This window comes from Chamaea fasciata, unplaced genomic scaffold (genome assembly GCF_029207755.1).
Source record: "Chamaea fasciata isolate MVZ Bird 193981 ecotype frontalis unplaced genomic scaffold, bChaFas1.0.hap1 SCAF_23, whole genome shotgun sequence".
NCBI classification, from domain to species: domain Eukaryota; kingdom Metazoa; phylum Chordata; class Aves; order Passeriformes; family Sylviidae; genus Chamaea; species Chamaea fasciata.
Window position 1 is genome coordinate 4,857,355 of NW_027094108.1, and position 17,518 is coordinate 4,874,872.

At 46.0% G+C, this 17,518-nt stretch overlaps 1 protein-coding gene across 1 annotated transcript; it reads right to left on the minus strand.

The window, feature by feature from the left end:
• Window positions 1–334: 334 nt before the first annotated feature.
• Window positions 335–17,472, minus strand: CLCN6 (chloride voltage-gated channel 6). Its single transcript, XM_066203273.1, has 23 exons — window positions 17,391–17,472; window positions 16,639–16,698; window positions 15,536–15,601; window positions 14,941–15,006; window positions 14,222–14,288; window positions 13,718–13,824; window positions 13,360–13,486; window positions 12,729–12,796; window positions 12,574–12,632; window positions 11,815–11,947; window positions 11,303–11,416; window positions 10,874–11,040; window positions 9,908–10,034; window positions 9,419–9,545; window positions 8,943–9,096; window positions 8,689–8,848; window positions 8,442–8,548; window positions 7,670–7,856; window positions 7,165–7,322; window positions 6,226–6,382; window positions 5,407–5,514; window positions 4,878–5,003; window positions 335–3,592 (listed from the first exon to the last, which is right to left on the minus strand). The coding sequence occupies exons 1-23, from the start codon at window positions 17,463–17,465 to the stop codon at window positions 3,512–3,514; spliced, it is 2,601 nt and encodes an 866-aa protein (XP_066059370.1). The 5' UTR covers window positions 17,466–17,472; the 3' UTR covers window positions 335–3,511.
• Between the last annotated feature and the right edge of the window lie 46 nt (window positions 17,473–17,518).

Consider the following 17,518-nt stretch of genomic DNA (forward strand, 5'->3'; position numbering starts at 1 on the left):
GATTTTCTGCCATTCCCCCCAAGAGATGGTTCTACCTGTCTCAGGCTTTATACCTGAGACAGGTATATACCTACCTATTTATACCTACCTGGCACTATAAACCCACCAAGGGAGAGCCAGAGGGCAGGAGCCACACAAGCTGCTGGCTAACTCTGTGTCAGAGAGCTCACAACACAGCCCCCTGATGCACAGAAATGTGGAAAGGCAGTGAGTTTTGTGGGTCCGATATTTCTATGGTGCTCAAAGACTATACTTATATTTTCGGCCTGTAAGCATGTGATGAAAGCTGAAAAATTGTCACAAATTCTTTACTGTAAGGCAGACAGCAGGACAAAGCAGGAAGGATAGCCACAAACTAAATAAACATTACAGATGAAATTAAGAAGAAGAGAACTGTGGAGAAGCCAACTGTGATACAAGAGGTGCCACACTGTAGTCTAAACCTCTTTCATGAACTTACTGGCAGGAAGGTGAGTTCTCAGGTAAGAAAAGCAGCACAATGTGCACAATTCAGCTCCTCATCAAACATGGCAATTCCCTCCTTTAAAACAGCTGTTGTGAGAATGTGGAACTACAGTGGTCACAATCTAATGGATCACAGCCATTCCTCTCTGCCTAGCCTAAGAGCACCTTCTGTACAAACTGTTAGATCCAGACAGCTCATAAATAGCAACTACTCAACTACCTCAAATCATGCTCTTGGATGTCACCATGTTCTACAAGTTTTATTATCAGGAAGGGCAAAAATAAAACAATAGTAGAGACATCAAAAGGCCTTGAAAGTGCTGAAGGAGACACAAACATTTTACTCTCAGACATGTTACAACTACATGAATACTTCCCAAGTGCTATAGTTCAAATAAAAATATATTCATACAAATTTAAAAAAAATACAATTTATATACACACACCATGAAATTAGCTTACATCATTTCATAACAAAAAACAGTGCAAAAAAAAACCAAACAAAAACAAATGGAAAGGTAAGTTGCTACCATTGGAATGGTTCACAGTAATCAATAATTCAGAACTGTATAACTAACACTGCACAGGAAACCACAAGGCAAGGGAGAAGGCCCCAGACCAAGCCCCTAACCCTGCCATCAGAACTAACCCACGTTCTGGGTTAGTTTTCCCTTAGTGTTGCTCTGTTAAAATGTTACAGGCACCTATGTTAGAGTAAGTCTCTTGGTAAATCACTAAGCAACTAGAGCCAGGGTAGCAGTAAGTGTGTTTTAAGAAAAGAATTAAGTAACTGAAGTGTGAGAACAAGAACTGATTCAACACAAGCCCCCTGGCATCAGTCCTCATCAGAAGGGAAATGCTACATCTCCAAATGTCAGGTGAACTTGAAATTCCTTTTCTGCAGGCTACAGAACAGTAACTCTATGCTGAGATTTCCCCTTAAAGCAGCTGACAGGGTCTCCAGCCATCCTCACTGAAAACTTCTTTACTGAAAGAATGACAGGGTGTGTTTTCCAGCTGAAACATTTGAGTAAGATGCCCAGGCATAGCAGACAGTGCTGCCAACAGGTGGAAGGCAAGGTGCCTTCAGATGGGGAAGCATCTGGTGCCCTAGTCATGGGGTGACACAAGACATTCTTCACAGGTGCTCTAACAGTACAGGATTCCAAATTCCACAAGTGATTTGAAATCCCACAAAAGCAGGACTCCTATGATTCGTAACTACCCAGGAGCACAAATCCTTTGAATGAAAGGCAGTCTAACATAAGCATATTTCAAACCTAGAGTCCAGCTTCAGGGAGTGCAAATGGGTGCTGGAAGTTTCCTGGGATAGCTCAGTGTAAGGCCAGAGCTCAGGGAACACAGGCATTTTAGACAACACCTCCAGAGATGATCCAGACAGAACAAACATCCTTACTCCACCGAAAGGGAAAGAACTCACAAATCAAGAGTAGTAGCTGATGCTAATTCCTATGCTCTAAGGAAACACAGAAAATCTGCCTTTCTTCTGCCCCAATTCCCACTCAGCCAGGTCCTAATGGCAGACAACAGGTTAACTAGAGGGCTTAGGGGCTGTGTAGAAGCTTTTGTGGAATACATTCCCCATGCAACTTGTCCCAATATCTTGGCTGAGAGAATGCTCTGTGCTTTATCAAGCCAATCAGCTCTGCAGTGCCTGAGGCACAGCACTGGCTTCCCACTGAGGGTTATCTGCACACAGAACTCAGGAGGGCAGGTGCCTGCTGGAACAATACAGGTGCTGGCCAGGATGGTACCTGCTAAAGCACTGAACTGGCTGCAACTGGTTCCCAAGTGCTGATTTTACCCTTACAGATTGCTGCAGTTGCAAACATTATCCCAAGCATTTTCAGAGCACAGACAGCCCCACTTATCACCTGCAGGAGACCCTGCCTTAGTCACCAGCACCAAGTATCCCTCCTTATGGCAGCCTGAAAGTACAGCAGCTCCTCTCAAGACACAGAGAGAATTCAAGCCCAGAGACCATCAGTTCTATGTGCCTCCAGAAAGCAACACTTCTCCATGCTCTCAGGATGTGGAGCTCCCTGGCCTCTGACTCCAGCTGGAAAGGTGCCCCAGGCTCTCACTGTTGGAGCAGTGCAAGGACAAAGTGCCTACAAATGCCAAGAAATGCAGGAATGTCAAAGTGGAGTGTCACCAAGCATCTTAGAAGAGTCTCTTACAGGGAGATAACAGCAACAGCTAACAGGAAAGAGATCTCCCTTCTCTGAGATGCTTTGCAAACATATTAAATATCTATAAACCCAAACAGTAACTAAAAAATAACCATTTTGAACTCCAAATCTGCTGAGTTGCTCTCAAAAGTCATCTGCTGTCAAAAACATCACAGCAGAAACATTTCCTCATGAAAGAAGGAGAGAAATTAAGAACAAGTAAAGCCAAGAAATTAAGAACAAGTAAAGCCAGAATGAAAAAAAACATGGGCAAAGGGGAACACTTGCAAAGACAGGTGTATTTCCAAAATGCTCCATTTTTAAATACTGCTTTTGCAAGAAACCATCCTCCAGAGCAGCTATTTGGTATCTGCAAACTTCAGCATCTCCTCTCAGTGGTGACAGCAAGCCCCTTCTCACACAAATAAGGCAACAGTTGCAGGAACAACGGAGGAAGAGGAAAAGGGAGTCATACAGGAGGAAGGGAAAGATGCTGCAGTTCTTTGCCCAGAACACAGTGGAGGGAAATGGTTCTTCCTTCCAACTCTTCAGAAAACCCCAAAACAAAACGGCAGAGCACGCAGTGTCAGGACATCAGATGGGAGGAGATAACTGGGGGACAGGGGAAGAAAACACCTGGATCAAGAGCTGTCAAACCAAGTGCCTAAGGCCAACCAACAGCCCTGGGCTCAGGCAGCTCCTCTGGCTAGCAAGATGTTTTCCAGTTCCCCAGGCTTGATCTGCATGTGAGAAGCCAAAAGGCAGGTCTTGGGCCTTGTGGTGTCCAAGCAGAATGCGAGCATGTGTGCAGGCTTGGAGGAGGGAGGAAGCCACACTGACAGAGGGCCAGGGGATCAAATGGTCTGATAGTGTTGTCTCAGTCTTGCCTGCAGGAATTCATGGGTCAGGTTATGCCGAGTGATTATCCCAACAACCTTAACCAGGAAGAAAAGAGGAAGAAAATACAAGTCAGTATCAGAAATGTGCCACTAAGAGACATCCATAATGAAGCAGTCATTCTTTTCAACACCCCAAAAAGAGGAAACCTGAAAGCAGTTCTTGACCAATGCTGAGTTAGAGTAGATTCAAGTAGAAACTCCCTCCCCCAACACTTCCTCTCCAGGCAGGAATGCTGATTTAACTACACCCAAAAAACCAGCTTAACCATTGCTGTGGTGTCTGGCACCAGCAGCACCCCCTGCCTAGGAAGGGAAATCCTTTCCATGTCAGATGGCATAAACATGTAAAATCCTTTGGGAAGTAAAAACTGCAGTTAGAAATAATAAAGCTGTCTTTTAGGGCTTCATTCAAGACATTTCTGGTATTCCACATGGCATGACTTCTGATAGCTCCTATCAGATACATTCAAGGAAGTTCGAAAGGCCAAAACAGAGAAATGGTCAAGAGGTGACTGCACACTGGCAGGTGACAAAAGGGACCCTCTCCCAGCCTACTGTGGAAGCAGTGAAACCATACATTTCAGCTGATGAAACCACTGATTTTACACACAGGAAGAGGTTAGAACTAGGCTCTTCTCTAATACTGCAAGAGCATCTTGTACTAAAATGGAACGAGCCAACATATCTTGTTTGCAACTCACAGGCCCTGCAGAGTAACTGTGGGGAACCCCGAGGCAGAAAAAGCAGTGCTGCCTCACACAGACCAGGTCAGGCTTAAGGGGAACAGTTCCTCATTGTGGCTATAGGAGGTTGCTGACATCTACTGACTGTTCCTGAGCACTGTACACAGCAAAGAGACAAGGACAGTGAGCCAAGCACAAACCATTTTAACGCTCCTTTGGTTTGCTGCTCCTGTGAGTAGGAACAGAATACAAGTCCCTTCCTACAGAAAAACCTCTTGCCCCAACATAAAGGAAACTTTGCTCTTGGCCTTGAATAAAGCTGTGAAAGGAAAGGCAAATTAGTGGCCTCTGATGAGCTCAAGGCCTCTCAACAGATACAAAATTGGGACAGCTCCTACAGGCTGCACTCCTGAGACAGGAGAGATGCACATCCTGCTCTTTGCAGGTAAAGGGGAAGCAGACTAGGACGCAAAAGATGGCAACAAAGACACAGTTTTCAGGGACCTAAAAAATCCCATTCTGACCTCTTCAAAGCATTTCTGTTTGATGTTAAAAGAGATCTTAATTGTCCCAAAGATGGAAAATGTTGCACAAACACTGTGGTTTCCTTGCTCAGCTAAGACAAGACAAGGACTCACCTCTCCAACTGCATTCACAACCGGTAAATGCCTGAGTCCCATTGTCCTGAACAAGTTGAAGACTTGTGACACGTGAGTATTTGGAGAGACAGTAAAGGGTGATGGGTTCATGTATGGGGTGACATCCTAAGAAAGAAAAACAAATCATGTTATTTACAAGAGGCATTTTCACTGTCTCTGGAAATCACTAACAATAAACTCCTACAAGTCCTCCATGCACTGCTGCCTGGATGGAGTGTTTGATCATGGTCATCTTCTATTTCTGCACAAATATGACATTATTTTGGTTTGGTTTGTTGAGAAGTTAAACTGAAAAGGCAACGCCTTATTCTAGAGGTAAAGCACTAATGGACACTGTTACCTCATCAGGGGATCTCCACATTCAGAGAAGGCTGAGTGCTTGAGGAGCACAGGATATTGGTCACTGCACCAAAGAGAGTATTAAACATGCTCTCAATGTTTTTTAAAGGCTTTGGACAGTTGTAAATACGTATCAGGAGACACTGTCACACTGCAGTGCATATCTTACCACTATCATACGAGGGTTCAGCAATGTGAGGTCCAGATCATGGATATCTGGATAGCGAGGATAATCCTCTGACATCTCTGCGTGGGACAGACGGGGCTGACTTGCACTCTGCAATTAAAAGAAACCCCACTGAACCCATGTGTCAACCATCCCAGACAACACAGGGGCTGCAAGCAGCACAGCAAACCATGCCCCCTCATTGCTCCCCCAGACCTCCTTCTCCTCCCACACCCACACATCCACCTTCTGCAGAGGTGCTGTTACCCAAACCTGTGCAGGCCTTTAGCTGACAGAGAACCGATCTTGCTTCCCAACCTCTGACAAATCTACACTTGACACTGGAGGGCAGCAGCAAACCAACCGTGTGGGAGCTGGGCCTCAGATCTCACAGATCTCAAGTGACACAGCTGACATTGTTCTGCTAAGACCTCAACACACAGCAGTAAAACACACAGTATATACTGCTGGGTGCTCTATTTGCATTTAATATCTGCCCTCTGTTCTCCAGTTCTGCTTATCTTTATGTCATGTATTCATACCATATATTTGTATCTTTATGCAAGAAAGAAGTGTGTTGGATTACTTCTTAAACCTTATAAACCATGGCTGCCCTTTTCCTGGAGATATTTTCAACTTCCTTTACTCTAAAGCTGCAAGGGAGAATTCACATTACCTGCCTGCAACTTTTAAAACACACATGCATTCCTTCAAGTGTAAAAATAGATATATTCTTTTTGGCAGCCCACGAATACTGTTGCCAGCCTGCTCAGCTGAGAGGGCAGGGATGTCTCTGCTGCAGTTCCTGAACAGAACACTCACCGACTGGCTCTCGGAGTAGCAAACCCCCCGGTCAAGAAGGGTGACCAGCTGTGAGCGCAAGATCAAGCCATGGAAGGTCAAGGGTCTGAAGCGTTCCTCCATGGTCCACTCCTCACTGGGAGACTGGTCAGGGTACAGGCTGGGGTAGGGAGTGTATCTGTGATGGATTTAACACCATGTGTTACAAGCTTCATATACCCCAACTCCTAAAAGAGCAGCTGTTTCAGCTCTTTGCAACCTTCTCCTGAACATTTCAGGGACAAGCAAGTTTTCAAAAAAAAAAAAAATAGGAGAGAGGGGTCAAGAGCCATTAAGTGGTCAGAGCAGCAGAAGAGGACAGTCTCCTAACTCAATTTCAAATCACTTGCTATTAAAGCAATTTTCAGTGCCAAATCACTCAGATTCTAATAAAAGTTGAGCATCTGGCAAAATGTCAGGGTCAGGATGCCATTCATGAAAGTCACAATCACTGACTTAGAAAATGATTTACTAGGCTGGGCTTCTGCTTGGAAGTAACAGCAATGCAAGCCTGGTGACTCAGCCCAGTTACCAGAAAGGTGGGATCAGTATCATGGCACCAGGACATGAGCTGGGATAAGTGAGCTTTCCAGAGCTCTCACATATTTGCAGACAAGAGGACATTAATTCCTACAGAAATCTTCCCAGGTACTCCATCCTCTCCAGGAAATATGTCTGTATAGGTGTTTGAAGGAAATGTAAGAAGTTGGACATAATCAACCCACTTGCCTGGGACTTGGTCACAGGTGTGAGCCGCAGCACCGGTTTCCCAGACCTGACAAATCACTTCTAAAACATGGATACCAGCGCTGTTTCCACTGACAGATGGAATGACAGAGACTGTACGAAACATTCCTTACAACACATCTCAACATATGGAAAAACCCTGTTTCCACACATTAGTGCCTAGCGGGGCCTCACCTTCTCTCCAGCATCTGCTGCAGCATATCCTCCTTCTCCGGAGGCTCCTCTGTAGCTATGTGCTCGTCACACATATTACGCAGCTCACTCGATGGGTAGGATTTCATGGACTGGCTACGCTTGCGCTGCTCTCCAGCTCGGGTGAGGATGCTGGATTTCTGGACATAACAAACAACTTTCAGATACTCACTAAGCAAGTCAACAGTTATCCAAGAGTGACTATGAACTACTAGATCATAGCTTTGTGCCACCATGTAACATGTTCATTAGCCACTGCTGCTGCAGGACTTGCAGGAACAGCCAATAGGACTGTGTAATTCCCTTAACAAACCCAAACATTTCCATATCTATGTTAAACAGATTACTTTGTCCTCTTAAACTTTTGCCTCTACCATCACCCAGAGAATGGAAAGAAATGGAGTCCTTAAAACTTTTGTATTGCAGTAGGTGCTTCTCTGATCTGAATTCTGCCCAAAAAGCCTAAATAACTAAAGCAACTCTTTACCTTGAATTTGATGTTGTTACTGATCAGCTGATTCCCCTTCATGAACTCCCTCTCATTGCCGCGGTTCTCCGTCACCACAGGGAAGGCGTGATGGACAGTCGTGCGCAGGATGCTCACCAGGGACTGGATCCGGGTGTGTGGGTACACGTATGTCAGGTTGGGTTCCATGATGTCGCTGGCTCGTAGCCTGAAGAAACAGAAATCCAACATTGCTGCATGCATCACGTCAGTGACAGAAGGCTGGTGGTGAACAAACATGGAAATAAACCAGTCCCTAAACAAGATCCTGAAGGAGTCTGCTGCAGTTAAGTTCTGCTGGCTCCTTTTATGTGTGTGCTCACCTTCCGTGTGGTATCAGCAGTGATGACACACCTGATTTTTAAAATTTTTTTAACAAAACATTGTATCAGTGATGCACTAGAGGAAAGGTAGAGTGTTCTAACTTATAATAAAGTTTCTAAACACTACAGAGACAACAGGCGATGACATTCCACAAGAAGCAAAGTCCAATGGAATGTTTTCACAAAGTTCTTGCTGAACCTCCCTAATCCACGCTGCAGATTTCCATCCATCCACCCCCTCAGAAGGGGCTTCAACATCTCTTTCCTGCTGCAGGCCTGGTGCACAACTCCTTTCACAGCCCCCACAGTGCTCCTCAGAGCAACCAGGTTTATTTGAGATGAAGCATCATCCCCCTGCATTAAAGCATTTCTGAGCAAGAATCCCCACCACAAACTCTAACCCACAGCCTGGCCAAGAGAAGCAGCCTTACTTATCCATTTCCACCCCGGTTTCCCACTCCAGGAGAGGCACTCCTCGTAAGTTCACATGGATGTCATAGATGCCTTTGTTGAAAAAGTCTCCTGTCCACTTGGCTACCTGCATAGCAAACACAAGGTCTACTGAGTTGCTGTTCCAAGTATAAGACTTCTTATGACAGCCCTGAAAGTAACAAAGATTCAGGGCCAGCACAGGTTCAAGCAGCCTGCAGAAAGCCAGGGCTGAGGCCCTGCACTCACCATGAGGGTGATCATTATGGGGAGCCCATAGGAGATCTCATTGGTGGACTCGATGAGGATGACAGTCAGGCTGATGGTCATGCGCACCACTCCTCCCAGGAACGCTGCTGCCCCAATCAGTGCAAAGGTTCCTGAGTAGATGTGATCCAGGCCAATGTAACTAGAGCAAAGCACAGAGCCCTCAGATTAGAAAAACCTGCCTGAGAGCTCCTGGGGCACCTGCAGCACATCCCTCACACGCACACTTGATGCACCTTTTGAGGAGGTTGGCGACCAGGCGTCCGAAGGCAGCCCCACAAAGCAGTGATGGTACAAACAGACCACTGGGCACAGAGATCCCATATGTCCAGCAGGAGAGTAAGAAATAGAGAAGGAAGAACAGGGATAGGGTGACTGGGCTGAAAGTACCTGCAACACAAGAAGAATCATGACTAAAGGGGCAGAGGTCTGTCCAAGATAGTGTCTTGCACCATCTACCCCTCAGCTCACAGCAGGCTCATCTCACAACAGCTACTGAGTCTCCCAGTCCAAACACGCACGCAGACAATGAGTAAGTGAAAAGAGAGGAAAAGGAGGCCTTTCTTCCCATCAAGGAGACTTTCACCAGCTGTACTAGCAGTCCTCCAGAGCTATGAAGGCCTGGAGACGCTCCTAGCCTGGTGGTGCTGTTCCAGGTAAGATGAAACTCAGAAGTTTAAGCATGGAATGAGGCAGTCTCCTAACAACTCACCGTCCTGGTGGAAGAGCTGCAGGATAGCTGACTCCTGAGGGTTGAAGAAGAGTGTGGCCATATCATTGTACGTTTCATTAGGGCAAAAAAAAGTTTTGATGCTTGCATTTACATCCTCTGATACATCCTAATGCAGGACACAAAAGACACAAAGGGTTAAAATTCACTGTCTCCTACATTAGCTGTTGGGCAGAATGGGAATAACACTTCTGTCACTGTTAGCCATGCTTTGGGAAGTTCAGACCAAACATCAATAGCAGAGATGGGACCTACAGCATCAATGGGCTCCTTGACTCAGAGCCTGAGTTACTTTGTACAAAAGCACAATGTATTATTTCATTATTACCCTAAGCTCCTGCAACCCTCCGTGGGCTCTCACTGCAGCTCTGTCATGTACTGCACGCTGTCAAAAGCTCATTACACGCCTGTGCTTCTCTGCAGGGTGAACAATATGACAGGGGATATAATCTTCACATAAGAATCCCTCACCTGCAGGCTCAGGGTGTCATTGCCACCGTGCCTGCTGGAAGACAGCTGCCGGCACTCCCCCAGGACCATGGAGGCTACGAAGACCATGACGGTGGTGGTCAACGACACAAGCAAGCTCTCCAAGACTCTGAAAGACACAACATAAACCACACACTGACGCCACACTCAGCCCTGTAACCTAGTTCCAGCTCTGCTAGAAGCAGCAGTCACCATAACTTACCATCAGAACAAGGGACACTGCAAATTGAGTTGAATTATGACTTCGTTCCCAGGGATTGCCTTAGCTCCCCTTTTTAACTGCTTGCCCCAAAAAGAAGCTATTTCCACCCAGAGAACACACAGCAGGGCACATATGAAAAGCCCCAGGGTTCAGTAATGAGGCTGCTCGCATGGAAACAATGTTCTGTACATCCTTACAGGGTAAAAGGGTAGATAGGACTGGGCAGGGTGATGCACAATCTCTCAATCTCTTTTCTAACTATTGAAATTATTTTTCTTTTTAAACTTAGACTATGTGTTTAGGAGCTAGAGCAAACAAACTGCTACTTTCAGAATAACACAGAAGTTCCCTCTCTAAATAGCACAGATATTGTGGATTTAATTAACCAACATGATCTTAAAAAGTGAGATCAGTTATTCCTTCCATATCAGTTTGGGTAAGGACACAAAAAAATCCTGCATGGAGACAAAGCCCTGGTTTGTGCAGACTTTATTATAAAGAGCTCCTTCCACTGCCCTTATAAGAGGGAATGCAATCTTCTCTGTACCACCAAAGTAATCAAAAAATTACAAGGACTGTAACATCTGGTTTCTGGTGTTCACTTTTAAGTTCTATGGAGGCTTCATTTCGTGATTTTTAAAATAACCAGTCTGGGATTTCCTCCAATCCTACTCACAGGGTCTTCTAGACTGATGCTTTTGCTTTGGGAGTGAGATCCCTGTACAAACTCAAGAGAGCACATTTACCTGACCAGCTTTGGCTTGGGATGCACATTGCGCATGCGGTACTTGGCAAGTCTCTTGTTCAGGCAGTTAAAGGTGGCTCCAAGGAGGCCTCCTACAATCCCCATCAGAATGAAGAAGCCCAAGTCCACAGCTGTCCAGAGGTGGCATTTCTTGTCAGACTCAGAGCACTGTGCAAAAGAAGTGTAAAAAAAAAGCATTACAGTAATTTCTGCAACTTCCTACCAAAATTTCTGTCTCCACAGCTAGAAATTTTGAGTAGCTAAGACCAGAGGGGAACAATTCTGTCTGACGGTATCAATGTATTGCAGGTAAGTATAAAGTGCCTTCCACTGAAATACAAGCATGTGTCAAAAGAAACCTCCAAACTAGCAGACAGATGCACGGGACTAACAAGAGACTGGAGAGTGGGGAAATAACAATAAATCTTACCTTAAACTCCCCAAAGTTCAGCAGCCCAGGCAGCTGGAAAGACCCCCAGCTTCCAAACTGAATCCCAGAGCGGAAAAAATTTAGGGTGAAGGTGGCAGCCATGGAACAGAAAAGCTGTGGAAGTAGGACAAAAAAAAAAAAAAAGAAAGGGGAAGCAAAGGTTCCCAAAGTTAAGATTAGCACAGTCAGTTCTTCCTTGAGACTCATGCCTGAGGAAAGGAACTGACTGTGGAAGGGATCAAACTGCAGAGAGCCCAGGCACAGAAGCCCTCTCTCCCAGGTACACTAGATCTGCCGTCTAGAGCTGCCCCACAGTTACAGATAATACCGGGCTCATCTCTGCCCTTGATCTGTAATAGTTCTGGAATACTGACAGAACAGGCAACCTCTCTCCTGCCAAGAGAGCTCAGGAAGAATCAGGATGATCTGAACACCCTCATGGAAAAGCCCTACCAAGGGGAGCCCTCTTCTCAAGGAAGAGGCACACAGAAAGAGTCAGAACCATCACTCACCACTTTCCATGTAAGACCCTGGTTCCAGAAGGAGGAACCTTCTTCCAAACTAAAAAGAGTGCCTCCAATTGGGGCTCCAAAGGCAGCTGCAACCCCTGCAGCTGCTCCAGCAGATACAAAATCCCTTTTATCCCTGAAATGAAGAAAAAAACAACCTCAGTTTAGCAAATTAGAGCTCTGGAGATGCTTAGATTCTGCAAAGTATGAGACTGTCCCCAGTTATGGATATATCCCAGGGATTCAGGAATGAGAGTTGGGAGCAAAGCTGGCTATGGCAGACACTGCCATTTATTTATTAAGCTGCAGCACTGAGCCCTTTCTGTAGAGCACAACCACAGAGCAGAATTCTGCTAACTACACAACTGCCTGGTGTGTGAGGAACCATCCCAAACCATGGACTCCAGCACCACTTGAAAGAACTACAGAGATGACAGGGCAAGAATTTGTTCACATTCAGGAGAACTAGCCTTCTCTGTAGCATATCCTAATCATAAGGGGTAAGTAACTGAGCTTTCAGCCATCCACATTAAAGGTTTGAAATGGGTAAAGAGCAGCACAAGAGAACATCTATGAACATGAAGACCAGAGCAGCTTGGAAGAGTGATGTCCTGGTGCTGTCTCGCTGCAGAATGAAACTGCAGGACTCTAGAAAGAAACTGATAAAACAACTGAGTGGATCACCCCAGCCCGCCACCCTTCTCCCAGGAAAGTCTGCTCACTCATCCTCCTCTCCCCTCCTCCACATCCTGGGTACAGTACCTGTCACTGCGGAAATAGGGAAAGTTAAACTGGATCTTCCTCAAAGACATGCTCTGGAACTACAAACAAAGTAAAGATTTAGAAACACAGTAGATGGAAACTCACTCTTACAAAGCAGTGGCGTGACCAGGACAGTGACTCAGGGAAGCACTAACCTGCGGCAAGCCCGCACCCACGACAGCACCACTGTGAATCATGGGACCCTCCTTCCCGACAAAAAGACCTGGAAAAACAGGGCCCGTGAGGGAACACACTTTCCCCACTGCCACCCTCCCTTGCTGACAAAGCCAGAAGAGATCAGCTCACCATTCCCACGCCATGGCACAGCTCTCTGTGCTGAGCCTGCAGCTCCTCACAGGGAGGTGCTGACCCCCTGCTCCCTAAACAATCCCAAATGTTTGTGAACACTTGCACAGATTCTGCACACCAAATGGGTGGAATCATTGAAAAACAACTGTTACAAGGACTCTGAACTCTCCAGGTTATTCTGCCCTGCTGCCTTCAGGCTGTGTCCTGGAACATTCTCAGGTCTCTCTCTTGGATTCTGCCCCAAAGAGTCACATCTGACTAGCTGACTCAGAAAATCCCGTTTCCCTGATAGTCCTGATCCTTCTGTTTATTGTTTATTCTATAATTGGACTCAGGGCTCACGACCCTGCTCCAAATCACCAAAAGGATTTTACTGGAAAGGCAGGGCCTTCTGTGCCCTATGTAAGCAGAGAAAGCATTTTTTCCCCTTCAGTGACTCCTTCCCTCAACAAGATCAACACACAGAGCCCTCCTTACCTCCTGCCACACTGAAGAGCACTCCCGTAGCTTTGCACACCACTGTCCGCAGACGCACAACTCCTGGAACCTTCACTCCATTGAGGTAGCACTTAATTTCAGGAATTCCTGACCCAGCTGCTACAGGCTGTGGAAAAGAAACACTGACACTATGGTGCACTGATTTCATACCTGACCAACAACATCTCATCAGAGAGCACAGGACCAAGAGACCCTGCTTAGCTAAATCAAATAGCTCTGTGAAGTTAGTTTGATGTTTTGGGGCAGAAAGTGTTTCTAGCAAGGATATTTCATATCAAGGACCAGTGTGAGAGGAAAGGAAGGTTGTGTAAAGAGCAGCAATGGACCGAAGTCTTACTTGGATCAGGACCAGAAGACTGGCAAGAAAAACAAAGGTCAGGTTGAACCCCAGCAGCTCCAACAAGGACAGTGCAAGGCAGCCTTTCTCGGTGCATTCCTCCACCGCTGCAGGGATGGTCAAGGAAAACAACATTCCCCACATCAACACACAGTCACTTGGTAATATCTGGGCCTCCCACTGGCATCAACAGCCAAGCCTGTGCTTCCTAATCCAGCCAGAGCAACTAACACAACATGTCAGGAAGCCAGGCTTTCTTTTCAAAGCTCAACACTGACTTATGAGGAAGGGAAACCACTCATTCCTTCAGTCTCTGCTGATTTATCCGATACTGGACACATTTCTTGGTTTCAAGGGCTGAATTACATAAGCAAGTTGAAAACTTGCTTAATCATGAACAAAATGCCCAGTGGCAGAATTGTGAGAGTCAGCTGTTTTGAGCAAAACATGGGAACAGAAAGGAAAAGGTCACTTGAGTCCAGCAAGGCCCCAGGTAAAAGATACAGCTTTGTACCACCTGGAACTTGAGCTGGGTAAAGAGTCGCACAAAGAAATCCACAAAGAGACCCACCTGGGGAAAAGAAAACAGAACTGTCATCAGGAACTTCTACGCGCAATTAATGAAGACCACCCCCTAGTTAGTCCTACCAGAAATATGTACACAGGGGAGAAGAGAAGATGAAGAAGACAAAAGAAACATAATTCAGAGTAAAGCAGCTTTGAAAACTCAGATTTCTTCCCTCTCTCTCACTGGGACAGATCCATCCTAGAATTATTCCTGACAAGATGCACTTCTGCATCTGACTACTACCCATTAAAGTACTAATCTGGCAGCATTTTTAACACCCTCAACATACTTAAGGTTACAGAAGAAAACTGGTATTTAATGGAGGCATAAAGTCAGCTGGGCTAATTTTCTCAGTTCAGCCATAAATTGTCATCTTTTTTTTATTAAGTTGTTTGCTTTGGACAAGTTTTCCTGTATGCAAAATTAAAGGATTTGCCAGACTACTTTACAAACAAAACTCAGCAAGTTCTGAAAGAAAAAAAAGGCTTCCTGAAAAACAGTCTATAACATGCTATAATTCCCAAAAGACAACTCTAGCTACTAAGCTCTCATCACCGTGAAAGAGAATCTTCTTTACTCCTTAGCCACTGACTTCTAAATTATTCCTGCTTAATGTCCTGAATTTTCTTCATTCCCCGAACAGCATAATCCTTACCAGGCCTGTACAGACTCCAATAGCAAAAACCAGCACCCACTTCACTGCTTCATATCTCTGGGCTTTCTGTTTGGAAAGAGGATTAAAAAAAAAAAAAAAGTAAAATAAAAGCAACACGGAAGCAGGGATTTTCTGGAAAGTGGGTTTTGGCTCCATAGCTCAACAGCAGAGGGATAAATCAACAGAAGATTGTGACAACAGCAAATTGAAAATAGGAAACTGAAAGACTCTACATCTTAGTCACTTTAAACCTGAGGATCACAAGAGATGCTGGGAGCTATAATCTCCAATTTTTTTTTTTTTTTTTTTTTTGTAATAGAGAAACAGGAGAACACACAGAATTTCTGTCATAAAGAAGAAAAAAACCATAAAACTTCCTGCAGTGGAGCATATTTATGAATACAGAATGATCTGGGTTGGAAGAGACCTTAAAGGACCTTAAAGCTCCTCTCATTCCACCCCCCTGCCATGGACAGGAACACCTTCTCCTACCAGGCTGGTCAAAGCCACATCCAAAAAGGCTTTGCACACTTCCAATTAACAATTCCTCTGGACAATTTCCACGATTTTAGCTTACGAAAGAACAAGGTCCTACCTTGTTGTCCATACTCTCCAAGATTTCCAAGTATGGGTCATTGATACAGCGATCATAATCCAAGCTCTGAAATGGCAAAAGGTCAATTTAGGAGAATCAGCTGCAACAGGCTGTGAAAAAAATTATGTTTAGAAGACCTTATTTAACACTACAGAAGTCATTACTACCCCCCCAGTAGATTTTGCAAACAGTAGTAGGAGAAAATACTCCTGGAAAAAATTTAAATATTTAGAGCATTCAGACCCTGAAAATCACAAAGTGAAAGAACAGAACAATTTCACTGCTCAAGTCGAGAGAGACAGTGAAACAAACAGAAGCACAACTGATTTATACATCTTTATGTCAGAGAAGTCACATTGTACAGTTTTACACTTCCTGAAGTGTCTCCACGTGGACAGTCCAGGGGATAACACTGGATCTTCATAGTCACCCTCTCACTGCAACAGGAACACTAGCTAGGAACTCCTCTCCACATGAACAGTATCAATTCCTCAGTTTATCACAGCAAGGAGCTAACAGCAATAGCTTCCAGTCAAACTCACAAAACTCCACTATTTCTATCCACATCTTCAACTATTCAAGTCAAGCAGTAACAGGCTGGGCTGGTGACACCCACACTGACAGCAACTGCTCTAAATACTTCAGGACCACCATACAGAGATGCAAAAAGCAAAAACCTCCTGTAAGCAGCAGAATCTGACATATGGGAACAGCTGCTGTGAGCCAGCATGAGAACACAGACAACAGAAAGGCAACTGTGACCAAGTAGCTACAGATGCTTTCTACAGTCACCAGAAAACAAGGCCACCAGAGCCTGGAAATCTCACATTGAAGAAGTGGGAAAATGCACCAGACTCTGAAAATGAATTTTCTCAGCAAGAGTCTGACTAGAGAGCAGACACTCAACCTACTCACAGGGCTTTATCCCAGAAACATACAAAGATGAGGAACAGTTCTTTGCAAGCACAGCAACTCTCAGAATTTCTGCTGATGCCAATGCAACCTAACATTGAGTATCTGCCCTGTTACAAACTCAAACTGATCAAAATCTGTCTGCAGTTCTTATCACATTAATATCAGGTTGCTATTAGTTAATTCCCCACCTCATAGTCTTTGCGTGGAAGGATCTCATCCTCCTCTTCATGAGTTTCTCCTAGGATCGTCTGCAAAACAAATGCAGGAAAGGAAAATCGTGAAGGGAACGAATGCATCTACAGCTGTTCACGAACACTGGTAGCAAAGCCATTATTACACAAGTCCTATACCACTGTTGCTTTGCGGTAACCCTAAAGGGTCTTACCTTACAGCCCCTCAGCCAGAACACACACCACTTCTACATAGGAGCTCCTGACAGTAAAGTCCTAACCCACATCCTATTTCCTCCATAGCAACAGGTTACAGGGGAGCACAGGACAATTTTGAGGAGTGCACTCTGCAGTGCTAGAATCAGAGACAGCCCCTGCCAGCACCACTCCCCCTTACAGCTGCGAGGGGCAATGGCTTCAGGGGCTGGGATAGAAGCCCAGACAAAGAATGCGGGCCGGGGTAGGGACAGAGCGGGGCTCCCGCACTGGCGGTGAAGCACCAGGCCCGGCAGCAGAACGGGCGGGAACGGGCTGTGGCGCCGGGACAAGCATCGCATGAGAGACTGGGCCAGGCGCAGCACCCTGAGGTGCCGACAGCGGGCCCTGAGGCGCCGGGCCCATCACTACAGCACTGCTCACCGCCCGCCCCCAGGCGCTCCCCTGAGCCGGGTGGAGCCGGGCCGGGACCCGGGGTGAAGGGGCTCTGCCAGCACGCACGAGTCCCGGGGGGAGCAGGGGGCGGCTGGGGGAGCGCGGGGCGGCGGCCGTACCAGCTCCTCGGGGGTGCGGCTCTCCCGCTCGCCGCAGCAGCAGCAGCAGCACAGCCCAGCCCCGCACCGCGCCATCTTCCGCCGCCGGCCCCGCCCCGCCCCGCCGGCCCCGCCCCGCCGCGCGTCAC